General features: G+C 35.9%; 1 protein-coding gene across 1 annotated transcript in view; it reads left to right on the top strand.

Annotated features, from left to right (window-relative positions):
- LOC111056107 (insulin receptor) overlaps window positions 1–23,325 on the top strand; it is a 151,249-nt gene that overhangs the window by 36,654 nt on the left and 91,270 nt on the right. The window contains exon 2 of the mRNA XM_039420054.1: window positions 17,693–17,899. Within this exon, the coding sequence (XP_039275988.1) occupies window positions 17,693–17,899 (207 nt within the window). The remainder of the gene's footprint in view (window positions 1–17,692; window positions 17,900–23,325) is intronic.

Here is a 23,325-nt window from a genome sequence, read left to right as displayed (position 1 = left end):
ATTCATGCACAAATCATGATCAAGGATACTTTTCTCAATCTAATTATTGATAGAAGCATGTATATCAACAATAAAATTCTTTAAAACACTAATGAATCACATACGTTGAACTTTTTAAATCAAACAAACTTGCTTGTAACACTTACATTATGGATTGATAATTAATTATCAATGTAATTAATTCAATATAATTGAATTATCATGTATTGAGAACTTCATCTTTAAAAATAGACTTCTGTATTACCATCACCACATGTTGCAGTTCTTCAGAAATTTCTGAACAATTCAACTTGAAGTTGATCTGTCTTAAATTTATAATTATTGACGTTTATTTTTGTAAAAACAGATTGTAGTATCTTCACATGCTGTCGCCACTCTTGAAAGCTGTAGGACAACTGTGCCGAGCAGAAAAATAACTGACAAAAATGAAAGTTCATGGCTCACAGTTTTATTTGTGGAGTTGCCCTGCCTCTGCCTCTGCCTCTGCCTTGGCTGCTTGTCATCAAGGGTCGTTTATGGACGCTGCAAACGTCCTTGGCTGTCCCTGCACCCCTCACCAACATTCTGACACTGTAAATAAATTGTTCACCACTGTTGAGTGAGGAGTGCTGGAGAGAGTACATTCGAGAGAGAGTGACTGTGGGGTGGTGAGAGACAGAGAGAAGCAGTATAGTGGTAAGAGAAGGAAGGCTTTGAAAGAGGCAGTTGTGATTGGTGAGAGTGGTTGAAGCAAGTGAGAAAAGGGGTAGGAAGATAGAGAATATCGGAGAGAAAAGGAGTTTTAAGAGAGAGAAAAATTGAGGTAAAAGATATTATGAGAGAAAGATGATAGATTAGATTACAGTACTTCTTCTATGTAGATTCAATTTTATAATAACAATGGATATATCGATATAGTTACTATAAAAGTTATAGTTAATAGTTGAATGAATTTCACAAAACATGAACTTGGGAACTTCATTGATCGATATGGAGATGAAATGCATGTTTTTAGTATTGTATTCATTTTTGAAGCAAAAAAAGCTGGGGAATCCTTTGATTCCTTCGAAAACCCGGGGAAACAATTGAATCTCCAATTATTTCTCTCCTGTATTCAGATTAATACAGTACGAGAAAAGTTTAAAAAGATAGTTTCATTGGTGTATGTTAGAGTGTTGTTAGATCAGTTTGATCTATTTAAACAGACTACAATATTATTCTGACTTGAATTCTACTGTATAAAATTTTGAAATAAAGCGAACTATTTTATGCAGTTCCAGTTTATAAACTGTGAAAGAGTAATGAAATAATTAGTAAAATGCAATTAGAAATAGAGTACAACTATGTGTAAGAGAGAGAGAGTGAGAGAGATGAAATGAATCGAGTTTTATGGGGGTAGAGATAGGAGAGAGAGCGCGGGAGCGTATGTAGAGTGATATAGAGAGAGACAGTGTATTAGAGAGTTTGAGATATAAGTGAGTTGGGAGAGAGAAGAGAGAAGTTGCCGGTTGAAGCATCGATTAGTTGTTTCCATCAGATTGGCGCTTATCAGTCTCCACGTGCTCTTCTTGTCAATTGCTTGTTTATTATTTGAGTGTGATTGTTGTTTGTGTGCTTCTGCATTGTGAGCTCGTTGCACCCAGTGACGTCACACTTGCCAAACATGCTGCACTCATTCTGTTTATTCACTTGAAATTGATCGATCATCCTCGGCTGAGAGAGTTGACCATTGCACACTATCACAAATATCAAAAGGGGAAACAAAACACTACCATGTTATTTCTTCCATGGTTTTTATCCTAACTTGAAGTTTTGGGCAATAATCCAATCTCTAATAAGTTGCTATTTTGTAGACTGTTATGTAGTTTGTAAGGAATACTTATCACTTGAAAAATAAGCTTTGAAATTTTGTTATAAAATTCATTTTTCCTACAGTTACCTTGGAGAGTGGCCATTCCTGCACTGATTACAGAACGCAAAGAATCACTTTTCCGCTCTAGTGCGGGAAAATTTTTTCTGCACTCCAGATTTGCAACATGACAACGCAAAATAGTTGGTGGGTCATATGGAGGATTAGTACACGAAAACAAAAATAAAGTTGATAACAATGACTGTGGTATAGTGAGGTCCACGTTATAATAATATCAAGGACACCGAGTTCGAGGACAGCCACCACCCACTCAGCAAACAGCCGCATTCAAACACTACTACTACATTATTCAATTTTATTAATTTATTAATATTAAAATCACACAGAAAAACATTTGATGCATTTCAGCGAATTTTACCCATAATTACTCACTTTTCTTATTCAATGGTAACTGTAGGAAAAATTGAGTGTGAAAAACGTGCGCAAAGTTCCTCTGCTGCACTCAAGAAGCCATTCCGCCTTCGCCTACGGCTCGGGCGTAAACGTTTCTTTCGGTGCAGCAAACTGTCACTTTGCGCACTAGTTGCACAAATAACTATTTCTAGTTTGTGAAGCTAATTTCACAATTTACGTTTCTAAAGGGTTTTATAAGCTATTTACGTTTCTAAATTTACGTTTACAATGAGTTCACAAGTTCACGTAGTACGGTATTCCAAAATCGTTTTTGAATCGTCTGGCTACCTATATTAATATCAGTGTACCCCAATCACTTTGGACTTGGCTGTATCCTGCCATGAAATTTCAACCAGCAACACGAGCAAAATGGTTGTTTCTCTTCCCCCTGATACTATTGTTGAAGTTGCGAATTGAATTGAGAGTCTTGTTTCCGCTGGATTTACGTCAGCGCTGACGTCAGAGTTCAGGTTAACTGGTCAAATGCACACAATTGTGTGACACTCGCCGTTTCTATTATTGTCGTCCCACTATGTTCTCGATAATGATACAACAGCTGATGGGTATTTTCGCAAGGTGCGAATCAGGTTTCGTTCATGTAAAATTATCACATTAAGCTAAATTGTTTGGCATGAAAAAGAAAACGAAAATTTGCAACATTACAGCACGGCCCTTAGCTGAAAGTACTCATCAATAACTGTTTTATTGTTATCAGCTGGTATCAAATTAACCAATAAATTGTTGGAGTAAATGTAGGTTTTCGTTTACGTGATCGCGGCCGATGTCCTAGAAAGATTCTTATGGGAGTGTTCTGTTATTTTTGCAGTCTCCCCATGTATGAACCAATTTAGCAATTCTCCTGAGAACAAATGGAAATATCGTTTCATTTTTTATGTCAAACAATTTATGTTAATGTGATAACAGCTGTTATCGATATAACAGGTAATGGATGTTTCCACCCATGGGGTATATAAAAGTGTTGCAAATTCATGATTATTTTCCTACTCCAACTATTTTTAGTGAAAGTGGGTGATGAGCTACCAATATTAGACTATTTCATTCTATTATCAGCGTAAGTGGGTGTTAATGGTTATTCGTTTTATTTCTAGAAAAATCATTAATACAGTAGAAGAATCCTATTATATCAGCACCGAGAGGTGTAAAAATGTGTGAATCTTTTGAAGTTTTTCATATTTTACAACTTTTCCACTTGATATTAGGTAGGCTGTCAGATATAAAGACAATAATGTCTTGAATATACTGTAGTTTCAATATAAATAATAGTTTCAAGACAGTTGTTGATAGTAGGCCTACTGTAATAGCTACTTAATTATGGTTCCCAGTTCTTTCAATAGTTCCACTATGAATAGTTGATTGATTGTAGGATACTCTGTTGTATTTTAGTTATAGTTTTTCTACTTTTAGTGTAAAAACGCTTCTAGAGACAGAAATAGAAGCGATTTACGTCACCACGTCAAATGTAGTTGAATCAATAGAATAGGAAAGTGCGAAATGGTTGAATGAACTTTACTGTGAATGAGTAAGATGTCAATTTTGATTACGTAGCTCAGTACAGCTATTATAGTAGCCTACATTCTTTCATCGACCCTAGTTCAGTTGTTGCCGCCAGTAGTAGGCCTATTGTACAATGTTTTTCTATCAAGAATCCTCGTGTGATATAGTTAGAAATTTCAGTAAATTCATTTATTTTGGTTTTTGTGTCGTCCGTTGCAAGGCTTTATTTATTTTCATTTCTATTGGGAGATTATAAATCAATTTACGAGCGACAATAATCAGAGAATGATAAATTTTATGGTTTTATTTGTTTTTGAAATACACCCACACTTATCCAAAAAAGTAAACACATAATTCAGTTATGATTCTCAGAAGAACAATGATTGTGAGGTGATGGCAAACCATCATGGTTATTATCTTCATTTATTCAAAACACAGACATTTAAAGGGCTATTATGGGTTTGAAAACTTTTTTTCTACACATGATCAGATCCTATACTTATTGAAACCACAAGAACAAACGAAGTAAAAACTGCATAATGAGAGAGCGTTTTTACTTCTCATTTTCCACCTTTCTGTTTTCATTTCTTCCTCTACTTCTTGTTGCTTCTCCTTATGTTCTGTAGCATTCCTTATATTTAGTGTTTATATTTTTCTTACTACTGCTTCAACTTTACTCTTCCTCACATTTCCTTTTAACTGCTGTGCTATTTTGTGTCCCTTCTTCTTTCCATTCTGATCTTCTATCCAATGATTAACTTCCCTGCTTTTCCCAACTTTTGTTATTTTCACTTCTCGATTTGTTGCTATTTTTATCCTACTTGCATCTTCCTTTTCATCTCTCTCTCTCTCTCCTCTCTCTCTCTCTCTCTCTCTCTCTCTCTCTCTCTCTCTCTCTCTCTCTGTCTGTCTCTGTCTGTCTCCTTTTTACTTGTGTTATTTTCTTATTCACTTCACTTTTTTTATTCTTTCTCTGCCTGCTCTAGTTTATCCCTCTCCACTTCCAATTTTCATTTCCTCCACCCGCCATTACTTCTCGTATGACTTTACTCCTCCTTCGTTTTATATTGTTTCTGTCCTGATTTCTCCTATTTATTCCGATATTGTTTATATTTGTTGCAATTTGTGTGCTTTCGCTTACATTTTTTCATATTCGTGAATTTCTCCTTTTACTTCTTCTTCTTCTTCTTCTTCTTCTTCATTATCATCTTCTTCTTCTTCTTCTTTTTCTTCTTCGTCTTCTTCTCCTTCTCCTCCTTCTCCTTCTTCTTCCTCCATCTCCGTGATCTTTTCTCCATATGTATTATTCTCCTTCTTCTTCTATCTATCTTTTACCTCGTCTTCTTCTTTCTTCGTCTACACTTCTCAGCGTCTTCTTTTTCCCAAGTGTAGCGAGTAGCAAAGAATGCCGCATCCGAAAATAAGAAGATATTGCTGCTGAATGATGTGCTGCTGATTGGTGCGCTGCGCAGTTAACCGCAAAACAATAAACTGCAATCAAAAACAAACAACTGCAACTGCCGTCTCACTCACACAGCTGAGTGGCCACACACTGTCAAATCCCAACAACAATAATAATAATTACAAAGCAAACATGCCGCTTTGTACTCAGTTATTGAAGGATAAGGTTTAAAATACAGGATAAGGATAACATTATCTTCTGATGGAAGAGTTCTTAGTTTTTGAGTTTCAAGTAGCTCTTATATTTCTTCAAGCAAAGATTAAGGTTGCACCCTCTGCTTCTGCATGTGGCAATGCGTTATTTGTTAGAATTGGAAAGAGCTACAATACCACAAGAAATAATTTAAATTCTCTATGCAAAATACTTTGACAACCTTGATGCCTCCTTAGTTTGGTTTTGATAGATTCATCCAATCGGTCACAATTGGCGATCTTGATCTTGGCCAATCATTGCGGATATAGTGATTAAAATATAGACTTATATGTCAACGTGAAGCATGTTGGTTGAAGCATCACATTTCTAGTAACAGAATCTGTTGACTTTTTCGTATCAATGATTATTGTACTGAGTTCATTATAGATCACGTTATATTCAAGAGCTCTCACTATTTGATTGAACTACTATGAAGCGCGGGCTACACGTATCATGCAGCGTTCTGATCCTCATGTCCGATATTTCTGTAGGGTTTTGGGTGATGGTATGGTGGTAGGGTCATGTGATCATATGTGATCGGATCGGAGTGGGATCGGCAAGCTGCATGATAAGTATGGCCCGAGCTCTACTGAATCAGATGTTGGCGGTTTGTAAGTGAAGAGGGGAAGAATACGTCTGAGTCAGACGTATTTGAAACCACGACTGAGTCAGACAGTTCCATTTGAAACTAATATTCTGATCTGTTCTAAATTATTGCTAAAATAGTAGGCTAGTAGAATCAACAAAAACTTGATACTTTTGAAAAACGTTAAGTACTAAATACCTGAAGAATTTCAATGCCTTCACGAATTTTATTGAGAACTTGTAGTTCAAGACTGTTAGGGCCGTTTGCACAGTCAAAGCTTAAACTCGATTTAATCAGCTGGTGGCTTAAACTCAAAATGAAACACATTATAACAAACTAGACGTGATACGGATTTAATCCAGTTTGAAATGAAATTTAGTTTAAACTGTCACACTGCAAACGGCCCTAAAAGTATCATTGCACATACATTCCATTTAACCGCTTATTAATGACGTCACAGCATTAGATGGCGTCTTTTAAATGATGTATGTTTAAATATATGTGTAGGTACAACAATAGAGGAAATAAAATGGATTGGTTAATCAATATTCTGTTATAAATAGATTGGTTCTTATATGGTCCAACCGAGTTTCAATCCAATTCAATTTATTCAAAAACTTTATACATTACATAGTAAGTAAAAACAAAGTAAAGGCGATACATTAGATTGTAACATTAATATGAAAAGAAGTAAAAAGTAAATAAATAACTCCATTCTTGGACGATAAGTCCGTTTGCATGGAGGAGTCTTCTGACAATCCATAAGAAAAAGAATAACTATACTTTATTGACACTAGATAAATAAAAATTCAGTTACCAAAAAAATTACTAATACATTAAGAGATTGAAAATTATAAGCAAAAATAGTAGTTTAACTAAGTAACTTGAACTAAAGTTGGAAAGCAGTTGAATTTCTAAATACACCTATTCGGAAACTGAAGGATTTCAATTATAATTCAGTTTAGAAGTGTAGTGATCCGTTTGGAGTGTGCTGCTGCTGCGTTGTAGACGACTGACGCCGGAAGTGAGTCCCCGTGTTGTGCTTGTGGTGGGTGGGAGCGGTGAAGGCGAGTTAAGGATCCGGAGAAGGAAATTATGAAGAAGCAGGATGACGGTCTTGGGTGGGGGTGGATAAGTGTAAGAAGAGATGGAATGACCCTCCCAAGGTCGTATTGCTCACTGTTGTGCTGCGGCTGGAGTGAGACAGACTGGCTGATAGACTGATGCTGAGTGAGAGAGAAGGTGGATCTGAGGAGGGATAGTGAGTGAGTGAGAGCGAGGAGTTTGTGTGTTGAGTTGAGTGTCAGCTGCCAATGACAATGTAACAACACTATAGTAGTGACACTGACACCCACCTGCCGATACAGACTCCTCGTGTTCACTTGAATCAGCTTCCCGCCAATAATTCCGCCTTTCTAACAACACACCGATTTCATCGCAAACAAATTATTTTCGTAGCAATATGGCTGCTGACGAAATTGGATTGAAATGACAATGTGCAATTCTCCAGACGTCTTTTTTACATATATTTTTGTATATCTTTGTAAAAACAGATCAACAAGTTACTACTCGATTGTGAACATATTTTTGTCGCAACTTAGGCCTATAAGGCTGTCGAAGAAATAAGAAAAGATTGTCGTTTGAAATTACAAAAAAGAAAATGAATAAATAAATATGAATTTATTCATTCACATGATTGAAATGTCATGTGGGCTGTTGCTGCAAATATATTTTAACCGCTCTCCACTCTGGTAGTCTGTAAAATAATGCACTGAAAATAGAAAGCTTAGAATACTGTATTGAATATTTTACTATCAGTTGTAAATCTTCTATTGGTTGTAAATCTTCGTGAACATCCCTTGTTTCCAGGCTTTGACTTTCACAATCTTTTCATCTTGAGTCATGCCTCTTATGAACAATTTATCTTATGTCTATCTACCTTTTTCGTCTATTATGTTTGCCTTTCTCCTTTCTTTCATCTCTTATGTGCCTTTTCATTTGGTTTCCATCTTCTTGACATTGTCTTTATTCTCTGCCTTTACATCTCAATTTAATCATTACTGAATTTTCCTTCGATTTGTTGCCTTTTTCCTTATTCCGCTCCCTCTTATCTTCTATGTGTTTTTGTTTCCTGTCATCTTTTCTGCCTTCGTGTTTTCTTTATTCTTCCAGCTTGTTATCATCATCGATGTTTTGTATTGTTTTTATTTCTTGTTTCTGTATCTATTTACCCTTACTCCTAAACCCTCTTCAAACGACTATTTCTTCCATTACTATTTTCTCTTAACTTCCACTATTACTCTTATTTCCCACGATCTTCTGGTTTACAAAACAATCTTGTCCATAAGAAACATGAAAATAAGAAAACATGGCTTTCAATAAATCACGTTCAACATGTTCTACAAAACAGTAGCTTTTCCACTAAACTCTATAGAAAACCATGTATAGTTGCCTTACTAATATCGCACTCGCACCACTAATAATTAACTTATTTCAGTACTTACTATAGGCCTACTCACCACACTTCCTACACTATTGCTTGCCTGGTCATTACTATATTCTTTATACCCGAATACTCTGTGTAACTGTACTACCAACTCAACTCTATACTCTACTTCAACACTTTCTATATTGCCAATAACAACGCAGAAAAACGAGTCCAAACATGAAAGAAGCTCTCTCATATTGTCTGTGGTCGGCCACTCTTTCCTGCTATGCATAGTTAGTAGACGGCACACAGTCCGGCGGTCTTCATAGGACGTAAGCGCCGGCAAGGTGATGATGAGGCTGAGGAAGAGGAGTGGGGGGAGGAGCAGCAACAACATCCTGTCTGAGAGAGCAGCCGGCGATTTCTATACTACGCAGCAGACGGAGGTCCATCGTGGAATTCACTACAATCTGTCAGCATTAGCTCGAACGGGAAGTATTGCTGGTATTCGTAAGGAGTGCTGACAATTTGAAGTAAATCTCCTCACTGTAGAGCCTGTGATACTGGGAATTCAGAGTCGGCGATGAAGGAGAAGTGACGTTGCCCCCCCTCTGCTCTGCTTTGCCCTGTTCAAGATCACCATGCAAACGACCTGATCGAAGGACGGCGCTTTACCCCTCACCCTCCTCTTCGGGCTCCCTCTTACATCCTACCCCTCCAGCCGACACCTTTTCATAAGTGTAACATGTACTTGTATACATTTAGTTACTGCGAGTACTTGAATAGTTCTTAAATGGAATTACACACAGTAATGTCTGCATGTATAAGTATAGCATCTATGTTGATGCACCCATGCTTCAAGTGTAGTTCTATGTACCTTTCTCCTCTTTACTTGTAATTCCTCTCCTCCCAACGAATATAGCTTATTTCCCGCCTCTTTCACATGCACATTTATCGTATCTCCTTCTTCTCTTCCTCTCTCACACACTTCCTTTCTATCTAGCTATATCATTTCATCCACTTGCCCTCCTTATTGGACCCAGACTATAAGCAAGACAACCATCACATGAAACACAATTGAATAGAAATTGGAGGTGTTTTAGGGTTTTCAGTTAGCTAAATATGGGGAGAATTATTGGAATGACATTTGTATAGTACTGTTTTAGTAGTTCTTGATTTTTGATTCAGGCCTTATGAAAAAGTATGAATCAACGAACATTGGAGAACCTTGTCTCATGCTTATGGTTCATGCACTTTGGATACATGCTCTTGCTAGTTAACTAGGGAAACATTATGTGTATCAAACTGTCCCAATTCAGAGTCCTGAATATGTCTGTGAAAAGCTTGCAAATATTCCGTCTCCCTTCAAATGTTTTTACGATTCCAATGTTTGAAATGTGTGGATGGTTTTAAACTTGACAATGGGCATTGCTAGAATGCTAGACTTTGACAAATCCATTTTGCTGCTGGCGTTGGTCGTTTTCCACGTGGAGTTCAATTGAAGTTATTTTGCTGCATTTTTAATTGAATAAAACTAGGTTAAATTACCTTCGGAAGCATTATCTGTTACAAGTTTGTCGCAAGTTAGCATTTAGTAGTTCTGAAAAGGTGATTCAGAAATTCGAGATTTTTTGCTTTTTGTGTAAATTACTACGATATCAGCGAACGCCTGTTGTTGTCTATGGTCTTCAAAAGTTCAACTTTCAATTGATTGATTTTATTACTACATGAATGAAATGAACTTTTTAAAGCTTTCTATTGAGAAGAACATAATAATGGCAAGTAATGTTGCCTTGCAGCAATTTGTTGTTTTTTAAACTTTGATTTTCTAGATGGAATAAAAGGTTTCAATTTAAATTCTCTCAGTACAGTTTTGTACTGTACATTGTGAACCGAATTGAACGTTGTTGTAGTTGGTGTTTTTCAATTAGTTGTAAGGTGAAGTTTGCTTCAACCTGTGAACGACTATTAGCATTATTGGAAGGTCAAGACCAACACAATGTGTTCGTGGATTGCTTTGTTTGTTTGCACTGTTTCAAATTTATTTGCCTGTGTAAATACTCTGCGTAATGGTGTCTTTATATGGATTATTAGCCAGCCTAAGAAGGTCTTTTTTAAATTTGATTGAATATATTTATTCTGTGTTAGATTTTTGTCTGCAGTTTCGAAATGATGTATTTGAATTCAATTAAAACTAAAATACATTTGTTCTCTGAATTCTGTTTCTTTTTTTTAGTTTCGCCTTTCTTCCGTCTGTTAACTTTATGCATGATTATTTTTCAAAATAACCCGTTCAGGATGTGCTTAATCCCATATATTTTTTATAAACTTGTAAGCTGAATTGGTATGAACCCTAATTATTCATGACCATTCATTAGTACGTGATAGAACATAATATAATTGATACGTAGTGTAATGATAATCACTCTGTATAATAGCATAGATGGTAAAGAAAAACATTATATAGAAATTGCATCGTGTATTTGAGTTTGAGGTTTTGTAGTTATTATTGTAGAATGTTCAGTTTTTTGTAGAGACTGTTGACCCCAATGCTAATACAGTATTTCGCTCATTAGTCTTCACAGGAATAATCATTGACTCTTCTTCCCCCACTTCAATAGGCGCCGCTAGTCTTATCATCACAATAATTATAGTTTATTGTAGGTTGCGGACTTCTAATGATGTATGGTTTGAGACGTCCCGTCATTATAGATGAGATACGCTTGATTTTATCAATGATAAGAAGTTACTGTTATGTTCTCCAAAGTGCCTGAACCTGTATATTTTTTAATTATCATTTCACTTTACAGGTATTGCACAGTAAAGTATATTATTCTTTACATGGAGTAGTAATAGTGTAAAGTAACTAATAGAACACTGGAATCTGACATTGTAGTCATTTAGACAATTTCATATTAACAGTACTCTGTTAAATAGTCATTCTTTGTGTTGATGTTATCAAAAAATGCATCATTGATAAATAATGAATATGCTCCAATTCATAATTATTACAATTATTATTGATTATTGATTACACTCGGAACATTCCTACAGAACTACTGAAGAGGGTGAAGTTTCATGTTAACAGTTCTAAATTCCATTAATCTATTAATATAATTCTATTATATTAAGCGAGCTATTTCTGTATATCTGTTTATATTTTTATATCTGGTTATTTATGTTCAACGGATCTCGAAAACGGCTCTAACGATTTTCACGAAATTTGGAACATAAAAATTCGATTGCACTAGGTCTCATCCTTGGGAAAACTCGCTGAACAACAAACTATGTAGTTTTATAGGTGTTAAAAGGATAATTCATCATTAGCTGAAACAGCTGAGACTTACGTCGTCTGTGGATAGTAAAAAGTAAGCGAGTGATTCTGTGGAAAATCAAAATATCTCCAAAATTCATAAGCTGACGTATAGCCAGCTGTAAAATATAAACACGATCATTTTAGAGAACTGTGTTCTGTTTATCAATAAATAAAAAAAACGAGCGAAGCTCGGTGCCCCGATATTTCAAGTTAAAACTAGGAGGTTTATCAAGCTCAATCAACGTTTGGAACCATATAAAGATTTTTTAGTTTAGTAGATTTGAATAATGGAATAGAAGTTTGTTGATTGGAATGTGGCTGGTTTGGTGCAGGGTCACTCTCACGATGACCACAACTGACCCGCATTCCTTCTCTATTAGTCACCTTGCTCACTCGCATCTTTTCCTCCACATCAATCTCCAACTCGATTACAACTGAAGACATCCATTGATGAGTTCTCTTGTCAAGGTTTACAATATTGGGGTATACTTTATTCATCATCCTCTTCGGCTTACTCTCTTATCTTTTTTCCTTTTTCTTTTCATCCAACCTGCTTTTTCTTCTTCATCTACTTCGTCTCCATTTTCAGCTGCTACAAAAGTTTTATCTCTATATTTGTGAATGCCTCTTATTCTTTTATGTTCCTTTTCCTTCTGTCATCATTAAGAATTCTATTTTTCATTTATTATACTGTTTGCAGCTGCTTCACCATCTTTTTTCCAGCAGTTGATCTTCTTCTTCAAACAACTTTTCCTTTCCTCCATACATGTTTGATTGCTTATTCCTTCTCCCATGTATTTTCAATGGTGATTTTTCTTAATTTTCCGTATTTCATTTTCCCCTTATTCTAATCTCAACATTTTCTCTCCTAGCTGTCTCTTCTCGTTTCCCTTTCTTGTATTGCTGCTTATTCTTCCTCTTCTTTTTTAATGGCCTTACTTTTATTCTCCATTTTCCTCTTATTCTCATTTTTCAATTATTATTTCTTCCTGCTCCCTTATTCCTCCTCATGGTTATATTTTCTCTTCTACTGCTCTTCTCATCATCTTCCTCGACAATCTTCTATTGTAGGTCCCTCATTATCACAATACATTGTTACAAGTTTGTAAATATAAATGAATGGATACCGCTAGGTCTCACTAAGATCTTGAAAAACGTGTCTAGTGCAGACTTGACAAGGCAGGCTCCAAGCTCTGACGCATTTGATGCGTGTGAAGTGAGCACACATCATCAGCTATGCGACATCAGCACATGTGAGCAGACGTGAGACTAGTATTCGTACCCTCTCACCCAGCTGCATCACCGTCATTACCAACTTACTTTGCAGTTGCACAAATAGAAAGAAGAAAAGAAATGTCGTGAGAGAGAGAAGAGAAGAAAGATAGCCAAAGAGTGAGTATAATGAGAGAAGCTTTGAATCACATGCCATTTGTCGCTTTTAAGGAGCGAGATAGGCACCAAGGATTACATACAATCAATCACACAGAAAAACACACATTGGTGCGTTATAAGGTTCTTACCGACTTATGCGCCACGAACATTTCGCGAATTTCAATTTCCATCAGCTGATGCTATGGAACAAATTGTTTATGCCATAAAAATATATGAACTTGCTTATTCCATACGTATCTTACTGCTTCTGTACAAATACAGATATGATAAGCTGAACATCAGCTGATGAAAGGGAAATAGCTTTCAAGGAACTAGATAGGCGCCAAGGACTACATACAATCACACAGAAAAACACACATTGGAGCGTTCAAAGGTGCAAACATATGTGCCACGAACATTTTGCGAATTTCGATTTCCATCAGCTGATGCTATGCTTATTCCATATGTATCTTACTGCTTCTGTACAAAATATACAGATACAATAAGCTGAAAATCAGCTGATGAAAAGCGAAATGCGCGTGTTCATGCCGCATGAGTCTGTACGCGTCTTGAATGTAATTATATTTTTAGAATGATGTGCAGAACATAGTGTTTCTAGTAGAATGATGGGTACTTGGAATGTAGTAACATATTTGCAATGCTAAATTTCTGCGTGCAGTGATTTTCAAGAATCTTCCAGATACTATATTTCAATTGATAGTAGGTCAATTCAAGATTCAAAAAGAATTTGATTGATTTTGGTTAGACAGTCTTCTGTCAACTCAACAATAATAGCAAAACCTGTCGTATTTTTCTTGTGAACTTATGTATTCGAAGAAGAGTATCAATGCACTTCAGTTGACTATAAATGTTGTAATTTGACATCAACATTTTGCGCTGGTCGACATTGACAGTGAAACGCTGGAATTTGATTGTGTAAGGACGATGATGAGGAGTAGATTGTGTTGGAGAAAGGAAAGCAGCCGATTTTGCGTTGCGATCTCGGTGAAATGGGCAGCCAAAAACGGGAAAGCGGCGTGCAACGGAACAACGAGAGAGAAGGACGGTGTAAGGGGGAGATCAATTGATAAACAAGGAGAGCGAACGAGATGTATGGGTGGATGTGGCGGTTGAACGACCTCAACCGCATTCCATGCGGCTCTCCACTCAACGGGGACTGTGCTGTGCTGTGCTGTGCACTCTGCAGTCTGCACTGCTATGCATTGCACTGAGTCTGACCTGCACTAACAACACACTTGGACAGCGCAGCTCGCAGCTCGCACGGCCAACTCGACATTCGACAGCTCTCACTATAACTGCATTCATGCCACCATGTGTAGCATATCTACTACATCCCACTATCAATGATTCTGATGGTGTCCTGTTTTACTAATTTGATTCTATCATAATGTACGATTATTATGAAGTTGTACAGCTCACTTCATGCTAATGCGAATCAATTATGCTGTAATGTTAAAACTTTTATTGATTGATACCTAATATTATTATTATTAGCGTATGGCAAACACATAGACACACATAAATTCACAAAAATATCCAGGTCTTTGACCTTTGTCAGCTTGATAAAAAAACAAAAAAAATACATAATGATAATAATATTGAGGCCATTTCCGGAAAAAGGGCACATAAGCGAAAATTGTGTTTCGAATAAACTCAATTCAAAGATTTTCCTCTAATACTGTTAAATATGTGTAGACTCATTCAAAACCTATCCAAAATTATGTCAATAGTTATAATTTAATGAATCTAAGTAAGCTTTCTAATACTGAGTTAGAATTTAGGAAGTTTATGAAAATATATGAAATATATGGACATGTTATGTGCCCTTCTTCCAAAAATCGAATTTTAACCACATAAGAAAGGAAAATAGAAGATATATAGTGAACAAATTTTATTTTTTCAAGTCATGTAATATTCATAAATATGATTATTGAATAATATTCTATATAACATCATTTCTCTCATTAATCATATCATCTATCCAGTCTGCATCTTCCTGTCTGATGTATTTGAACAAACTCCTAGTGTCCCTAATTTTGTTCTCACTCAATTCTGGAAAATTAACAGTGACAGGATGAACATTTTTGATAGTTTCAATATTTCTTCCAAGAAGAAAAGAAAATGGTAAGTAGCATGGTATGTAGTTTTGTGAACATGCAATGCTCCCATCTACATTGTACCTAATCATAACATACTTCATGATTTTGAATTCACAATTTGCTGAAGTTGGTTTAGCTTTAAATAGTGGTTTCAAGGCACTCTCCCAATCTTTTATAATAGATCTGTCCATGAGCAATTCGAAATTAGATGGATTTTTTCTGCACAAAACAATAGCCTCCAACCAAGGCTTACCAGAGCCAATAACTTCTTTATTTTTAACAAAATTTCGTACCATTCCAAAGTTCCTATCACACTGCGAAAAGGAATGTCCTCTTACAGGAAACAACTGTATCATATTGATATTATTCACTTTCGAAAACCATGAGCAGTATTTGAGAACCGTAGAATTTCTGTTCTGACCTCCTGCGGCATCAGACATCAAAACCACTGTTTTAACACCAGTAAACTTTTTAATGCATTTCTGCAAACAGTCGTGCAAAAATGAAACTACAGAGTTGGCGTTTTTACTGGCTTGGGTCTCCATAAAACAATAAAAATATGAGGAATCATCATTATAAATGTGAATATTGAAACAGTAGAGCCACAAAAGTCGTTTATAAAACTGACTGTTCACATTGATACGAGGCACTGCATAATTTTGTCCATAATCAAATTCTAGCACAAGAACTGATGAGGTTTCCTTAGCAATTTTGATGTAATCCTTTTTTAGAGCAAGGCGCTTTTGAAATTTTCTTTGATGTAACATATAGTCTGTTTTACAACTGTCATTTGGGTCCCTATGTAATTTTTCTTTACACTCAGTACAGTAGTCACAGATATCAGACTTGGGCCTTGAAAATGCGTAGTTGAAATTAGTTTTGAAGAGTCTAAAGTAGTGCTGGTATGACAATGTCAAAGGCTGACCGGTTTCTTCTCTGTAGAATTTTAGGAACAAATCATGAAGAATTTTTACACCAAGTTCAGAGTTCTCAAAATAAATTTGGGATGTTTTATGTTGACAATAATGGCTTTTATCTTGCGGAAAAGATTGAAGATGGACTTCCATCAATGGTAGAACATTCTCTTTTAGCTTATGAGGACGATTGCTATGTGACCCACGTTTCTCATTGAAGTTTTCACCAGACAAAATCTTTTTTTGAATAACTCTCAGTCTTTTACTCGACACTTGAAACAGATTTGAAAGTAATGTCTTGCAAACGTTTGTTTTCACTCCTTGGACACACACTGCATACTTCCAAGTATTCAAGCGTGCTTTCTTTTGATTCACTTTACAGTTTATATTGTCAGATGCTTCCATACAATTTGAAAGAAAACTGTCTTGTAAAGATTTGATGCTATTGTTATAAAAATTATCGTATAACTCAGTTTGTACCTCAAGTTGAATCTTTTCATAACACTTCTCTTTGCAGCACGAACTGACCAGGGTGAAGTTGGAATCGGCTCCAGACACTCTTCGTTTCTTCATGTTGTCTTTTTTCTCATTAATGTGAGAATAAATAATTCTTTTTTTCTTTCTTACACTATTTTCCATGATGTAAAACAATTGAAAAAACACGAAATAACTTCAAAAGTTAACCTCAAATTGCACAGTTTACTATAACTTTTAACCGCCAACTGACTAAGTGACTAATGCCAGGAAGAAGCTCCAAACAGCTGTGCATGCACAGACAAAAACACTCAGAAAATTTTGCGTAGTAGGGGATGGTTGTTAGTCTGATGTAGTGGAATGAAAAGAAAATGTATTCTCATTTTCTACTGTCCCACTCATCAAACGGTAAACGTTAAGAATTGGAATCATTCCCAATTTAAAAACCTATGAAATTTTTTTGGTGGTAAAATTCATAGTTGTTTTAGGTAAATAGTCATTAGAGACAGAACTCTGCTCTTCCCTCAGTTTCTATATTCAATTTTTGAGCAACTAAAAATTAATCTTTTCGTATTCAATAGAAAATAATTGACATGCCGGCCTGGAGTGTAGTGGACTGGAGCTTGCAACTCCAGCCTTCTCCACTCCCACTGGAAGTGGGTTCAAATCTCGCCTTGGAAATAAGCGAATGAAAATTTGATCATCATCATCTCAACCCATTAGCCCACGCTCAAGCTTTATGTGTGCATTTTCCACCAAAAAATAAGGAAGAACTTGACTCTTATATCGTTTACTTACTCTTACTTATCACTTACTTACTTAGTTGTATGTCACTTACTCACATTTGTATTACTCGTATAGCCAATTGTTTTGTGTTTAAGCCTTTGGTACTCTGCTTAAAGTTGTGTAATTCTGGATGATTTAATAATATGTACAAAAAAATGTATTATTCGACAATGTTCACCTTTCCTCTTTTCACGTTTTTGATGTTTGTTGTTTGATGATGTTGCAGTGGGACGGAGGACGCGGCGCGGAGGTGGTGGACTGAGAGGGGGCTACGGGGACGATGTGTCATGGGGGGTGGTGAGTGTGCTGGCGGCGGTTTGCTGCCTGCTGCTGTGCTTGGCCAATCCGGTGGAGGCGTTCGCCAGCCTCGGCACTGAGCTCAGGCCACGCACCGACCTCTCCACCGACCGATCGTCGCCCGACGCTAGAGGAGGTTGGTCATCATTCAAGTATTATTTATTCTTCATTTATTCTGAAACAATGATAGGGGGATGAAAAATAAGGTAACCGTGTGCTATTCCTTATCCTAATTTGGAAAAGCTTACATACATGGTCCGAAATAGGTTGTTTTTTATAAATATCGGGGACCGAGCTTCGCTCGAGTACAAAAGCATAAAAAAATTATTATGAAAGAAGAAATTATAATAACATTCATAGTTCATACAGAAAAATGTTCTATCTAATCACAGTAAATTGAGATCAATTCCCAGAGGAATGCAAAAAATTCCCTCACAAGGCCCGGTTGCACAAAAGTTAGATTTTAATCCTGATTAATTTCACGTGAACCAAATCAGAGAAGACAATTTCAAAGCTGTGAAGAAGCTGGGAAAAACTGGAAAGAAGTGAGTGATAAGAGTAGTGATAAAGCAAGATGGAATGAGGATAATGTGCGAAACAAATTTTCAGGACCTCATGCGTACTAAGAGCCATATTTCACAAACTTTATGTTTTATTTTGAAGTCTATCATCAAAATAATTAAAATTTATCAAATATAAGGAGGCTTAAGCTTGCCCACAGAGAAAATGCAATTATATTCTCCAATATCATGATTTAAAAAAAGCTAACATATAAATTTAGTTTCAAAGTGAGGAACCGACAATTTCTCAAACATTTCTCAAACTTGAGAAAATTTGTTGGAATAAAATGAATCATCAGAAAAACATAAAGATAAGTAATCCAAAAATATATGTACTGTAGTCCTACTGTGAATCATACGATAGTATAAGCATAATGCAAGTTTTCTCTGTGATTAGCCTATAAATATATCGGGGACCGAGCTTCGCTCTGGAGTACAAAAGCATAATAAATGTATTACGAAAGAAGAAATTATAATAACATTCATACAGAAATGTTCTATCTAATCACAGTAAATTGAGACTAATTCCCAGAGGAATGCAAAAATTTCCCTCACAAAGGCCCAGTTGCACAAAAGCCGGTTAAATTTTAATCCTGATTAACTTCACGTAAACCAAATCAGAGAAGACCATTTCAAAAAGATGGACCTACCGGAATTAATCAGGATTAAAAATAGCCCGGGCTTTTTGCAACTGGCACTAAGTACCTGATTGAATGATTACAAAAGTTCAACAGCTGAGTCATAATTTTGACACAGTCCCACACACATGAACTCACTCACTCACTTCAATCATCAACAGACGACGAAATTATTATTATCAGCTGTTTTTCCAAGGATGAATAATAATTATCCTTTTAATGTCATTCAGCGAGTTTTCCCATGTATGAAACCTGGTGAAATCGAATCTTTATATTATAAACCGGTGAAATACAAACATATAAGCATCTAAACATCGAAACATCCAAACATATAAACAGAAATTGCTCGTTCAATAGTATAGGATAATAATTGTCTATTGCCAAAATTAATACATATTAACACTTCATAGTAGATATAGTATAAAATCATTCTATTAATTATTCCTTAGAGATAATACGATAATGGAAAAACAAAATATAATATTTAAAACAAACAATTTAAATACACCCAGAAAAGGAAAAATCCTATCCGCTGAGTGACAGTATCAATTCGAAACGAAATCAAACTAGCATGAAAAAAAACAAGAAACCAAAGGAGTTAATAGTGAAAAAATAACTTACAATATATTACTGATTTCAAAGAAAAAGTTTTCAACGATCCAGTCAATGACTTCCATCCTTCGCCTCCCCACAGGGAAAAAATATCAATTCTGTTACCAGGGATGAGGGATGATGCTTATCCAATGATAGTTTATAGAAGATAATCCATTGATCGATCAACATCAATTCGTTTATCAGATTGATATTATGCTTAAAGAGAAACTCCCCGATACAGAGTGCTTCTAAACTTGATTTTTGCAAATTTTGATTTTGATGAATGTATAGAAAAGTATGGTGATGACCAAAAGCGTTCAATCGTCCACCCTGAGTATATGAGTATAGTCTACTGAATCTCATACATTTATGTGATGTGCTTAATTTGATCAGCTTGACCACTGACTATCTTAATTTGATTATTATTATTATTATCTAGAAGTTATTCAAAAAGTGTGAGAAAAATTTAAACTTTACTCAAATGAACACTAATTTTCATGAACGCAACTCCTTACTTTCCAAGTAATACTCCAATTTGCTCTTATTTAGTTGAATTGATCATACCTCGTGAAAGGTTTTCTCTCTTGATATGGTAAATGATTTATGCTGGAAGATCATGCTTCAACTGGATTTTTCCTTGGTAATCAAGTGGTTCTGCTTGACAAACCAGTAAATAATTCATGTTTCACAGTAAAATGTCCAGCGGCTCCAGCCACTTAATGAACTAAAAAAATCACTTATCAATCTACTCATCTTCATAAAGAATACATTATTCTTATTCACATGCTAACTCGGATTAAAAAACAGATGAAACCAGTTACTTGTCTTATCTTGGATGATTGACAATGAAAAGTAAGAGCATCCATCCTTGCTTGGGTGAGCTCATTTGTATCCAACTCCGGGAAAGTACGCTCCTTGCCAACAAAATCACTCGTACTAATGAGACACCGTTGCTTGATTCCATTTCATTTATTACAAAAATATATGTTTCTAACACAAAGTTGGACGGTTTTGGAAGATAATCAAATTACATTGATAGAAGGTTTTTATCTGAAGTGATTGATTCTAAAAAGAAGTACATAGTTGGTTTGAGCTGGTCATTTGGATCAGATGCCAGGAGAGAACGAACGATCTCACATCTCCGGAGATTATGATTGCTTCTTGCCATGCACTCATCTATTTTTCCCTCTTCTTCTTCCCACACTTCCAATCCCTCATCTTCATCTTCCTCTCCTCCTCCTCCTGTTCCTCCTCTCCTCCTCCTCACTTCCTCTTCATCTGCAAAGACCTTGTCGTCGCGCCACTTTCAGTCATATCGCAAATTAAAACGTGACTGTTTGCAACTTGGCGAAGACAGCTCAGCTCAGTGCAATAGATTCAATCGTATTCTCGTGTGAAAATTATATCCAGACGCCGGCAACTGGCGCTATAGTTACTTATAGTTAGTCAAGTTACACACAGTTAGTTTAGTTGAGTAAGTATAGTGATGTTGAGTTCACTGTACCCAGTAACTACGGTCATAGAACTCCATCTCTTGGTCTCGCACCCAATATTCCGAAACCTCTTTCTGTTCTCAATGACCTGACAAATGTCACTTTCTCCTCAACAGCCAACAGCGCACCTATAGTTTTAAAGCTTGTCATGATTTATCAGTACTTGCAAATACAGTTATAATAGTTGGTAGTGTAGGGTGTAGCTGCTGTGGGTGGTGCAAATGTTGTTCAACTTCAGATTTGTTTGAATAGTAGTTGAGTGTTAGTTTTTTCTTTGTTATCGACCAATTTAATCTAATTAATTAGACCATTTAATTTAATTTTTTCGACATACAATTGTTTTTAGAAATCAATACTAGTAAGTGGAATACCAGTTGAAAATCATTTCTATGTATTATGGTTGATCGCTAATTATTCTGCAAAAAGGGATTTTCTATTCTAATTAAAAATGGTGATCTAAGAAAATGGAGAAAGCTGGTTATTAAATACTGTATTTCTTTTGCAACACAGTTATTTCTAATAGCTGATTATTGAATTGATAAGGTGCGTACAGACTTATGCACCACGAACACGTGCATTTCGCTTTTCATCAGCTGATGCATCAGCTACGCTCATCATATCTGAATTAGTACGAAGTACTTGAATACAGATATAATAAGCTTTTTATACCTTTTTCACATTTTAGCATTTCGCATGCTTTTTTAGCATTTTTTATAGCTTTCATCAGCTGATGAAAAGTGAAATACGCGTGTTCGTGGTGCATAAGTCTGTACGCACCTCAAGACATATCATTTTCAAATTTTATAATTAGACCATTATATTACTTTATACATTATCTGTTTGATTAAATAATACAGCGTTCTTTATCTGTAGGAATATATCTATACCATAGAATAAGTATACAGGAATTCTTGTGTCTGCTTTCTCTATGCCTATACTGTAAGGTAAATGCCATACGAATATACTTTTTTAATGTCTTTATTTAATTTACCAATGAATAAAACTACTCATAATGTTGGTTTTTCACCAACAAAAGGGAAGTCAAAATTGACATTTTCTCTCAAATATACACAGTTTCATTGTTGAAAAAGTATTTCAAAAATCGATCCTTTGTCACTTTGACAAATTTATGTTGATAATTTTCCAAGAATTGAATGAATCGAGGGATGAGGGAACATATATATCATTCTGCAATTCACTCCTATTTTGTTGGAGAATTATTTATCTGAACAACGTTCATCGTTGACAGTAAGAATTTTCATTGAGACTAACATCTTCCCTAATAGAATTTCGAGTTCTAGTCGGTTTGGTGTTTTTCTGGGTTTTGGATCGGTGGGGGGGCTAAGGGAGTAATCTTATGTTATAAGGCAAGTGTTTTGTATTGGAGTGGCTTGCTGGTGGGGGGGGGGAGTAGGGGGGTGAAGTGAAGTGCCTATATGGGCTTGGAGCCAAAGTCGGACTGCAGGTTCAAAAACCTTGCAAATATTTCTAGCATTAGACGTTGTGGCTAGAGGTCGTCGGATAGGATTCGATTAGATATAATCGATGTATAGAACTGGCTATGTATATAGATAATAGAATGCGCTCTGTTCGTCGATAAAAGGTGGAAAGCGATGAAAGCGGGATGAAGTGAGAAAAGGAAGGAAAGGGGATGAGATAGAGAGCGAGTGAGAGTGATTGTTGTGAGAATGAGAGAGATAGAGGCACATGTTGAGAAAGTCTCCTCCGTTCACTTCACATTCTTCTCCAGATGCGACATTTGAATGCGCGAAAGAGGTCAAGCGTCGTCCATGTGCTGTGCTATACTGTGCTGCGGGTGCTGTCTGCCTGGTCGACACTCAACCAATCTCAAATTCACTAATCTTATCATTTTTTACTTAAATAGAACTTGACTTAATTTTGCCACGCAATTCATTTAGGTTTATATTTTTTGTAAATTGTTGAAACTTGCTCAACTGATCATTGTTTTTGCAAATAGTACTGAACTCTCAACTTTATGTCACAATATTATTGACAGCTACTTATTTGTGTAGATTACTGCTGCTCATATACTGGAAGCTGGCAGTTGTAGCTGGTCAGCTGAAGAGTCGCATTACATGTATAACAACAAGGTGATAATGTCGAATGTAATAATCTATATATATATATATAAAAGCGAAATGGCACTCACTCACTGACTGACTGACTCACTCACTCACTCACTCGCAGAACTAAGAATCTACCGGACCAAAAACGTTCAAATTTGGTAGGTGTGTTCAGTTGGCCCTTTAGAGGCGC

Source organism: Nilaparvata lugens, chromosome 2 (assembly GCF_014356525.2).
Source record: "Nilaparvata lugens isolate BPH chromosome 2, ASM1435652v1, whole genome shotgun sequence".
NCBI classification, from domain to species: Eukaryota; Metazoa; Arthropoda; class Insecta; order Hemiptera; family Delphacidae; genus Nilaparvata; species Nilaparvata lugens.
The sequence above is the reverse complement of the archived record's forward strand: the minus strand, read 5'-3'. Positions and strand labels throughout refer to the sequence as shown.